The sequence below is a fragment of the Cydia amplana genome, chromosome 2 (assembly GCF_948474715.1).
Source record: "Cydia amplana chromosome 2, ilCydAmpl1.1, whole genome shotgun sequence".
NCBI lineage: Eukaryota > Metazoa > Arthropoda > Insecta > Lepidoptera > Tortricidae > Cydia > Cydia amplana.
In genome coordinates, this window is record NC_086070.1 from 4,605,690 (window position 1) to 4,617,158 (window position 11,469).

The 11,469-nt window shown below is 39.8% G+C and overlaps 1 protein-coding gene across 1 annotated transcript; it reads right to left on the minus strand.

Moving 5' to 3' along the window:
- Positions 1 to 1,219: 1,219 nt before the first annotated feature.
- Positions 1,220 to 9,802, minus strand: LOC134656937 (scolexin B-like). Its single transcript, XM_063512495.1, has 6 exons — positions 9,654 to 9,802; positions 6,491 to 6,620; positions 5,815 to 5,968; positions 2,965 to 3,117; positions 2,097 to 2,234; positions 1,220 to 1,423 (listed from the first exon to the last, which is right to left on the minus strand). The coding sequence occupies exons 1-6, from the start codon at positions 9,772 to 9,774 to the stop codon at positions 1,256 to 1,258; spliced, it is 864 nt and encodes a 287-aa protein (XP_063368565.1). The 5' UTR covers positions 9,775 to 9,802; the 3' UTR covers positions 1,220 to 1,255.
- Between the last annotated feature and the right edge of the window lie 1,667 nt (positions 9,803 to 11,469).

The window sequence follows — 11,469 nt, forward strand, 5'->3', positions numbered from 1 at the left end:
ACATTTTTCGATTTTTCCATTCCGCGACCGCCATACAAAGTGGCCATACATACCATACATAAATACATGAAAAATGGTGACGGAATGGAAATAAAAACCTTAGGACACTTTTTTTCTCCTATTAGGATAGAAAGAGCTCGTGATTCTGAGTAAAAATAACATAAAAAATCCCAAATTTGAAAAAAAGTGTAGGGGACAACTTAAAAAAAAACCGCCCAAATATTAATTTGTCAAAAACGTCCACTTTCAAGTGTTCTCGTTTAATCAACGAAATTTTATAGTCGCTAATTCTGATAATGTCCGGAATTCCAATCAAGCATCGATTAGACCGTTGCCGACGCTGTTTACGGGTATGGTCGACCTTCCCTTTCGGAATAAAGTCACATCACATGTTTTTTGTTCAGAACCGGTACACTTACCTCGTGCTAACTTAGTGTGAGTATCAACAATCAACAAATGTTTTTGTTTTAGTGTTCGTATATCCTGTTTTCAATGCGTTTAAGCTATACTAAGCATGCATGTCATTTCAAAATATGCTCCTATTTTGAAGAAATAGCTAGTCATCGATGACTAAATTAGCAACGTGAGATGTGATCAGGATGCTGGAAACGTATTTCCTTATGTATTATGCAAATTGTATGCGTGTACAATACGTGTGTATGTAGTTACTTAGTTCTATGAATAATGCACATGTATTTATCTACTAATATTAAATTTTATTGGAATCTATGAATCACAAAGAATTGTGTTTTTCTATTCTTTGCACACGTTTATAGGTACTAACGTAGTCTAACTCATCAGTCTTTTTATTCAAAAGGTTTTATTTTATTTCTCGGCTTTGTTTGAATACATTTAAACTACTTAGTACTAAATAATTATAGAATACATTTGAAATATATAATATATTTATGCGTAAATAAAATTATTTTGAAATTATTAAGAACCCAGCAAGTGCACACTGTGGCATAATTTTCGTAATGCGTAATTAATTACGCGATGTTACTTACATCACATGTTTTAGTGGCACATTAACGTTAATGAAGAATAATGGAATTGTAAGGACGCTGCAGTCTTTGGGATTATCGGTCTGTTAAGTAAATATTCTATGTTGCATCACAATGTCGGTTCTGTTCTAAATGCAAATGATCTTCTTGACTCAGAGGGCTGGGTATGCCACAGCAGCTCGACGCCTTGACCTACAGCCTCCATGAGTCCTCGCCGTACATCGGCAGCCTGCTGGTGCTGGAGTTGCGTTCTATATGCCAGTGACCTGTTTGATCCAGTCACGCACAGCAGACACCCGCGAGAACACGACGAGCTTGCCAGGCGCGCACTCGCGCGCGTCGTCCTGCACCCACGACGCCACGCCCACCAGTCTCCGTGGACCTTCGCCCTCCGTCACCAGACCACTACCGCTATCACCCTGAAAATATGTTTAAATATTAAAATAAAAACAAATATCTGACCCATGCTGACTGACTATTGCAGAATGAAAACTGCAAGGTTCACCGATATTGCATAGATCTGTACGATACCTACACCAAACGGCAATGTTCTGCTATTATTTTGGACACTTAGGCTATCAATGCTTATGGTTTCTCTAAATGACAAATACCTATTTGGCGACAGAATTGCAATAGATCATCGATCGTTGCGTTCTGCGATTGCAGGGAACTCGAGAAAACTATTTTTCGAGGGAATGAAATCTATAGCTAGACCGGTTTCCCGAGCTATAGGTACCTAGTACAGGTAGGGTTACCAGACGTCAGGAATTTTGGCCTTTTGTCAGGAATGCGGCCGGAATACGAAAATGTCAGGAATTTTAGTGAATTAACAATATGTACCTAAAAAGGTACATTATTCAAATTTACTTATCAAGCATAGGTATCGCATACGGCTAGCTAGACCCCCCCGTCGCCCACCGATACGAGCGTCAGGAAAAAAATTCACAAATCAGGAATTTTGTCAGGAAATTCCAGATTTGGATCTGGTAACCCTAAGCACAGGTATGTTTTGAATAGTAGGTACCTACTTCTCCATCTTGACTCTGTGTTGCTAGATAGTTTTTTTTTAAATATAGATAGAGGGATACTTACGTTGCACGCGGAATCGAACCTGGGCGGTCGGCCCTTGGCGCAAAACATGTCTTCAGGGCTGAATTGCTCTAGCGTAGCGCAAGCATCGTTGTCTACCGTCTCTAGCTCCATGAGATGCATTTCTTCGCGCATCGTCTCCTGTGGAGTCAAACATTGCTCCAAAATTGGACAGCGTAATATGGTCGTCGCATACGCGCACAAGTTTTCGGACGATTATGGTAGCATTTTATCGAAGGCTTATATATACGTAAATTCGGTAACCATAGCCCAAACCGAACTAAACAATTAGACATTTAAAGCATTTATTTCGCCGTTCCACTGTATCGCCACGGTCATGGCCACCGGCCAATTTCACTAGGTACGTAAGCTTATATTAATGACGCGTTCCGTAATAGTGGTACCTACCTACTAAAATGATAAAGTTCATTTAGTACTGAGTAGTATGTTTTTTGAAAAAAATATTTCCTTATTTACCTACTGATCGCTGGAGGTGTTTAAGTATGGTTTAGTTAATCTGTTATGTATGCTTATTTTTAATTGTTGCAGTTTGCATAGTTAGATCCACATATTTAAGAGGTCGAGTACGTACATAGGATAAGTGCTTTTGTTTTGTTTACTTTGCGTACCTATAGAAATATTCAATATTAAAATCTCTCTTCTAACCGTTAGCGTGCACTTACGCGCTGCCAAGCGGCAGCCTGCTTCCTAGCCTCACCAACTCTGAGGTAGGTAGGTACTCACGCCATGGTGCGCCGCTCTGTAGCCCGTAAAGGCCACGCGCGTGCCGCGGTGCAGGTATTGGCCGTCGTTGTCGACAAGCAAGGCCAGTTGCAGCAGGAAGACTGCCCACCAGCTTCGAGGTACTCACGCCATGGTGCGCCGCTCCGTAGCCCGCGTAGGCCACGCGCGTGCCGTGGTGCAGGTAGCCCTCGTCGTCGAGCGGCACGGCTGAGATGTTTACTCCGTCCAGCGGCAGAGGCTCCTCCAGCTCCGCCAGCAGGAAGTCCCAGTGGGCGCCCACCTGACAACCAAATAAATTATTAACCCGTGATTAATTGTTATCAGGGGTATCATATAGCAACATCGACAAATGTTTTGTCTTTGGTTTAATTTGCCAAATGTTCTTTTAATCGAACACGTTTTTCTTCAAAACAGTATTTTATTCAAACTTTTAAATAAAGGCATCCTTTACTATACACAGGCGAACTTATACCTTTAAGGGTTATCTTCGAGTAAGTTAATTAGGTTAGGTTAGATTAGTAGGTAATCCTTTTTAAAAATCGTGGTATTTAAAAAAACTCCTGAAAAGAACTTTTTTAGACTTAAGATTACTGTTTTAGAGGTCTTCGAGATATTTCGAACATCAGGTAGAGTTTTGATAGTTTAATGTTACTAATAGGTAGGTAATAACACTAATTTTATAGTAAGTAGGTACTAGGTATCAGTTTTTATAGTCATATCAATTTATTTTTTAACTTAGCAATGAAGTGTAAGTGCTTAATAAAATCTGTTTTAGTACTTTTAGTTGATAAACACATAAAACATAATACCTATCGCAGTAAAAAGTTAAATGATCAGTATTTTCTGCGTGCACCAGCAAGGAGCCGGATATAGGTATTTATTGCTGTCATTGGTCGTCCCGACGATGTAGATAATTCCGCAGTTAGGAAAAACCCTTTTTTGTGTCGAACGTAATACCTATTCTTCGTCGAACTACTTCACATTCACAATGGTGTATTTTTTTTTCTTTTCTGGCCCCAATTTCACCACGGTGACAGGTGCGACAATTGTAAAACATCACTGTTGCTGACGTCACAGGCATCCATGGGCTACGGTTACCGCTTACCATCGGGCGGGCCGTATTCCTGTTTGCCACCATCAGTGTATTATTTAAAAAAAACTTTATTATATGGGAAAAAAAAACCGGCCAAGTGCGAGTCGGACTCGCGCACGGAGGGTTCCGCACCATCAACAAAAAATAGAACAAAACAAGCAAAAAACGGTCACCCATCCAAGTACTGACCCCGCCCGACGTTGCTTAACTTCGGTCAAAAATCACGTTTGTTGTATGGGAGCCCCGCTTAAATCTTTATTTTATTCTGTTTTTAGTATTTGTTGTTATAGCGGCAACAGAAATACATCATCTGTGAAAATTTCAACTGTCTAGCTATCACGGTTCGTGAGATACAGCCTGGTGACAGACGGACGGACGGACGGACGGACGGACGGACGGACGGACAGCGGAGTCTTAGTGGGTCCCGTTTTTACCCTTTGGGTACGGAACCCTAAAAACCAGACATTTCTCTTACCTCTCTTACTTTCTTAGATTTAAAAGGATTGTCGGCAATTCTTGACAGGAAATGAGTTCTGTGTCGGAATTATGTGACAATTGTCGTGTTTCTTGTGACAATTGTCAGAAACTTGGTAAGAGAAATATCTGTTTTTTTCCCATATAATAAAGTTTTTTTTAATAATATACTGATGGTGGCAAACAGGAATACGGCCCGCCCGATGGTAAGCGGTAACCGAAGCCCATGGATGCCTGTGACGTCAGCAACAGTGATGTTTTACAATTGTCGCACCTGTCACCGTGGTGAAATTTGGGCCTGGGGGCGCAGGAGAGGTCAAAAAGCGGAGAGTACATTCACTATTTTCGATCTAGCCGCCACAAAATTAAACGGCCTCCTATTATTAAGGAGGTGGACGCCACTTTTGTGCTGCTAGAAAATCACAGCTACTTTCATTAAGCCTGCCTAACAGACGGTCTATGTGTTTATTTCAGTGGATGTAATGTTACGATTAAATCGCCGAATAAATTCCAAGCTCATTTTGTAATGCAAAGTTGCAAAAAAGAAAGCGCCGAGATGCCAAATTTCTGAGGCAAGCCGTACGTACCGAAGCCTATACTCGTACCCAGGGATGTTGCGAACATCCGCATCCGCATCCGCAACCGCGGAACTTCCGCATTATTTTCAACATCCGCATCCGTATCCGCATCCGCATAAAATCGATGCGGAGCTTATGCGGATGCGGATGTCGAACAAGTCGGTACAGGAACGTCTTAGCGGCGGCGTAAGTGCTAGGTAATTTCGTCATTACCTATAACAAAATCGTCTAGATCCAGAAAAGTCGGCGATGTTACTGTTTATTAAATATAGCGCACCTAATATTCTTGCTGAAATACTAAACGTTTCGTTTTTTTAAATAAAAAAAATACTAAAAATGTATTATTTGACGTTTTCTAAGTACCTAATCTTGACATCCGCATCCGCATCCGCATCCGCGGATGTGAGCCTTTAAATATCCGCATCCGCATCCGCGGATGTCAAAAAATCTGCATCCGCAACCTCCCTGCTCGTACCTACCTAAACGCTTGCAAGTCTTGTAACACAAGCGCGTTGCCGACCTCTTTTCAGTACGTGGATCATGCCCTTCACAGACAATACAACACAGAGCTGCTAACTCAAACCCTTTATAGGGCACAGTCACCATCAGATATATGTATGAGATATTTATGAGCACCTTGGCCTCTCCGATATATCCGATGACGACTGTACAATCTATACTGTAAAGCAACAATGACCACCACCACCACCCTATAACATCGTCTTCTTGTATTTTTTTCAAATTTGCAGCACTATTAAGTAGGTAGCAATGAGGATTTATTGTGGATATTTTTTATTCAGGTTCGTTAAAGGAATAAAGCAAGTGATCGTACCTGGGTGATGTTGAAGTCCTGAGCTCTTAGCCAATAAGGCCCGACGGTGAAGCGCGGGTGCACCACCAGCCGCTTCACGGATCTCTGCACGCCGCTGTCGTCGTCGGTATGGCCCGTGCCCGCCACCACGTAGTCCGCCCCTGAGAAGATTGTGCTGAAAAGGTTTTTCTATTTTATTTGGAATTGCTATTACGGCCAGCGTCAAAAGTACCGGAGACTACGCTTTAAAAGTGTTTATGAAATATGATTCCAATATGATCCAAGACGAATGTTTCATATGGCTCGCTGACAGTGTTCAAAAGTTCAAGATCAGATCGGATCAGATCAACTTAATTCAGATCACATGTAGAGCCAAGCTTCTAACTCTACTCGCCCTAACTCCGCAAGCCTTAACTCTACAAGCTCTAACTTTACAAACTACACCTTAGTGTCCTTAGTCAAAACATGTGGCTTATTAACCGTTTCGTTACTACCAGAACTTTAACAGAAAATGAACAGTGAATAAAGTTTTCATCTTACACCCATGTGACGTACTTAACGTAGCTCCCCGATAACGGTGCCGCCGAACAGCACGACTGACGGGACCGCTGGTGCACCGGCGTCGCCGTGTTGTTCATAGGGGTTTTAGGGACAGTTGCAAGTTGGACGGGCTTATAATGTTTCATTAAAGACTGACCAGTGTGCCGCGGTGAGCACCCAGCGCTCGCCGATGACGGTGCCACCGCAGGTGCCTCCGAACAGCACGGCCGACGGGACCCGCCGGTGCACCGCCGTCGCTGTGTCGTTCATAGGGAGTTTGGGGACAGCTGCAAGTTGGACGGGCATCGACTGTTATATTGAACGAAACTTTATACCATTATTAGAATATGATTAGGGCAAAACTAGAATTATTCTAGTTGAGATTCTATTCTGGCACGACCACGCCTGGTGTAGTTGGAAACGTTTTCTTTTTGTTTACCTATATAGCTAGGTACACTGGTGTTTGCCCTAATCATATTCTAATTCTAGCGTTTCACTAGATCTAATGCGTTTTTTCCTGGAAAAGTAGCAACGATCTAACATATTCAATAGGTGAGTTTTGCAAGAAATTGAAATGAGTGTGCGTAAGATCTATTATTCGCTCGGCTGGTTATCGATAGAATTTGTCACATTTACAACAATGGAACTCATGCGCAATATGACCGTGGGATTTGGAATAGGTATCTGTGGCGAGACTAAATGTTACACTACATATTATAATTTTTTGCTTTAAATCGGTCGTTTTCGGATAGTATCTGATTGAAAAGTCTCAACATTTCTAATATTTTTGAAGGTCATGTAATAACATTTTGTTTGTAATAAGTACCTATATACATTTTTGTTTCTTTAAGTAAGTTATTACTTACTTAAAATTAGACATGTAAAATTGTAAATTATGTATATGTTTATGTAAAAGTAGGTACCGTAGTAGGTAATACCTACCTATCTCAGGGGTCTCCAAAATGTGCGCTGCAGCGCCCTGGTGCGCCGTAGACAGTGAAGAGGAGCGCCGTGAGCTACAAATATGTAGCAGTGGCGGCGCGTCCATAAAAGCCGATTCCCACCGGCTTGCCTGTTTTTGGACGTTTGAGCAGAGTTGTAAACAGAGATGTGAAAAATACTTTATAAAAAGTATTTAAATACAAAATACAAATACTTCCTTGATATACTATTTCAAATACAAAATACAAAATAGTTTTTGAATTTGTATTTAAAATACAAAATACGAAATAGGTATTTTCAAAATACTTTTTAAAAATACAAATACTTTGCGATAAAAGGTACTCTGAATAGTGAATACCTAGTCTGAATTAAAAAGTATTACTCAGAATATCCGAATTGAAAAGACTCTCTTTATTCTTTGAAAACAGTGTGTCAATCAGTCCTCTATCTAAAGTGCAAATTTCTAGTTGTTTGCTCATATTAACCGGAAGGATGGATCCGATGGATGATGGTTTATAACGGACAATTTTTAAAAGCATTAATTTAGATTTGTTATGTTTTACAGCTAGTATAATGCCTCTCGTTAGTGTGATAAAAACGTCTCGTTTGTATTTCATCAGGGCAGAAAAGTTTGTTCTCCTCTCGTACCTTGAAACCCTCGTAACACTCAAGATTCCCCTTTTTTAACCACTCGCTACACTTGTGATCATGTGCGACGTTACTAAACAGATTCAACAGTTCCATGTTAAAAGAATGAGAGAGTTGCCAGGATTGTAAGATCAGAAGAGGTTGTTGTTGTACTATAAAGTATTTTGTATTTTGAAAATAGAAAATAGGTCACAAAAACTATTTCAAATAAAATACAAAATAGTTTTCTTCAAAAGGTATTTAAATACAAAATACAAAATAGGTATTTTGCATTTTGTATTTGCATTTTAAATACAAGTATTTCAAATAAGTCACATCTCTGGTTGTAAAGGAAATATGCAAGCCAAATTAGCCCCGGATTACCTTTGGATATGTTTGACGCGCCGCCACTGCTATGTAGGTACCTGTCTATACTTACCTACAATGTATTTCGAATAGCCTAACTAGGATAGGGCGTCGTCAGTCTCCCTGGAAGCGTAGTACACTATTATAATTATATTCTATGAATCTACCAGTTTAACCAAACTACGGGCATTTTCCACTTTAACAGCAGGAATGTTACTTCCAGCTTAATAATCAACCTGTTGGCATTTTAATTAACCGAAAAAATGTATACACTTAATAATCACCTTTAATGGAGAATAAAAGTCACATTAAACTGGTTTGCGATGCACAATGTTGCGATTGGCTAATGATAGTTGTCGTGAGTATCAGGTCGGCAAAAAATGCTGCTATATTGCTTAAAACACCAATACTTAAATTATATACCTACATTGTACTGACGGTTTTCAGTTGTTTCCGTCCAACTGAAGTCAATAGTGGTTGTATCGATATCGAACCTGCTCGCGAAGCCAATGTGCCAATCGTTAACCTTTTCGACGCCGTGTCAAACACAAAAGCTGTCACGCTGACGCCACGTCACCGAAGTGTCAAAACTGAAATTGAACTTTATGCATATGCACGTAGGTCTATGTTGTTCTGTGGTCTGTGACCGATTAATCGGTCTTTGGCGTTGAACCTACGGTGCGGATATATCGGTCATTGGCGTCCAAAAGGTTAACGCTCCGCAGCGTATCGTTAGTCATCTCTCTCTAGCACTCTTCCACCTGTACGGATATGATGGTGGTTCTTGTCTACGTGACAGCGTGATAAAACGGTGTCCGTCACTTTCTATCCCACGGTGTTAAACAGTGACAGTTATTTTATCACGTGGATAAAGATGGATAAAGCTATCCATAATAGGCCGGCTGGTGCGACAGTGACACTTGCGGTTCGTTCGCTACGGAGCATTAACGATTGCACGTTGGCTAGGCACCCTATCTCCGCGGCCACGCCATCGCCAGGGCCCCGCGGGTCACTGTGAGCACTACACACACACATGATCACTAGGTACCTACATTTACTACCGCACTCATCGTCACTCCAACACTATTCGTGAGATCATTATTGATCATTAGTACGTATGCAAATTGTTGTTATTAATTTTATTGTTGTTATTAACCGACTTTGTGACAAATTAAACAGTAGGTAAATATGCTAAAACGTGTTGCTTATTTGCACCCAAAAATTACAAGAATACCTGTTTTGAGCAGACGTATGGAAATTAACTATTAGGTATACTTGTGTTTTTTTTACTTCTTTTAAGAACCGTTATATATAAATTGGTTGGTAGTGTGCTTACCGAGTTACATTTACGTAATATTGGTGGTTATTGTTTTAAAGTTACTCACGGTTTTCAGTAAGTTCCGGCGGACCGGAGTCGGTGGTGGTCGTGTGGGTCCGGTCCTCGGGCCGCGCCAGGGCGCCGCGGGTCACCGCGACCACCACACATAACCTTACTAGCGCATTCATCGTCACACTAAACACTGACTAGACCTGTCTATATCAGTAGAGCCTTTATATAAATTCTTATGATCGTTAGATGCATATTTAATTGCTTGTTATTGGGGAGAATCTATTTGTTATTTTATTGCTTGTTGCTTCGGACTTTGTTTGTGTACTTAAATTGTTTTCTCTTATACAAAACCACATTAGCTAAATTATGTACAGTAAAGTTTGATAAGGTTGTAAGTCGGGTCGAGCGCGCCAAGTGGGTAACTGGGTTTACCTTAGCAACAATTAATCGTAAATAAAGGGAGACTTAATCCGACATTTCTCAGCAAGCTAAGGGAGAGGTTAGGTAATAGGTATACAAAATGCTAACAGCGGGATTGCCGGATTTTTGATTTACGCGCTCAAAAAGGTAAGTAAAACAAATGAAAGACAACATTGAGTCAAATAAAATTTAATAGGGTACCTTCTCGTCAATGGCTACAATTTGAGAATTTGATCATAGATCTTTACAACTAGGTAAAATATCCGAGATGGACTTGCGTTATTACGTTAGATACAAACCATTATGCCAAATAAACTGAACTTGTAAAATGAGAGGTATATTTAATACACTAAATACTGTTATATTGCTCTTGAATATCACTCTACATTCACTATTTAACGTAACCTATTCAAAATATCATTCTTCAAATATCCAAGGAAACCATGTCCGGGTCCAGGCAGTCCGGGCGACCGGGTGGGCTTGTCGTCAAAGTACGCTATCATTACCTCATTCTAAAACAATTTCATTGGTTTCTACAAGTCATCTACTTATAAAAACGTGGATTAAGTTAATGATATAATAATCGTGTAAATAATTGATATTTAGGCGAGATAATTTGTAAAATTCACAAGGAGTACTTTAATATCAACAACTTAAATAACAGCCCTAAAAGTACTATTCAAAGATTAGTCCAATAACTTTTCAATGGTCAAAAATAAGTAGGTATAAGGTATTAACATCTGAGTAGAGGAGGTAAGTAATTTTACAGAAAAATAAATGCAATACTATTGTAAACACGTCGGAATATCGCTTTCCAAAAATATGACTGATGTTATAAATAAGTAATAATCAATTGTAGATGACGGTACAACAGCCGTGCGTTCGTTCTAACATCTAGTAAAAAACCTCAAGTACACTTTTCGATTTATGTAACACTACTACCTTCATGTTAAATTAATAATCAAAACAACAGAACTTTGACAAAAGTAGAATTGCTATCAAAAGACGCGGTAAAAAATTTCAACAATTGCTGTGTAAAGTACCTTCATTATTTTAATGTTTCTCTGCTACTTTTGTCAAATTTCTCAACAATAATTTTTGTCTATTATTTATTGCTTGTAATCTACCTATCTACTCGTACTACTGTAAGTTACGACTAGTTTATTGGATTAAAACTATCAAACTAGCGAAGGTAATCTAGTCCATCCGCGATGCTCACTTGCAATCAAGCTGCGATTGAAGCAAACGACACCTATAATACAAAAATATACCGCTCATTGGTCACTCAAAGAATTAGTTAAAACAATGTTGTAAGGCTCTGTTCCACCCGCCGTGTAAGTTGAAATAATTCAATGAACAATCTGGGTCGGAGGAAAAACTGGCTTATAAGCCCTGACTCAAACACGCTTTAATTAGCTCAAACATTTTAATATTTTTTCTCAGATGTACAT

What these genes read in the sequence shown, in the direction of transcription:
- LOC134656937 (XM_063512495.1), bottom strand. Translation starts at nt 9,774, where the DNA reads ATGAATGCGCTAGTAAGGTTATGTGTGGTGGTCGCGGTGACCCGCGGC. An exon ending in GTGCTCACCGCGGCACACTG is followed by an intron (nt 5,969 to 6,490) that starts GTCAGTCTTTAA and finishes AAACCTTTTCAG; the next exon opens with CACAATCTTCTCAGGGGCGG. An exon ending in GGTTCGATTCCGCGTGCAAC is followed by an intron (nt 1,424 to 2,096) that starts GTAAGTATCCCT and finishes ACATATTTTCAG; the next exon opens with GGTGATAGCGGTAGTGGTCT.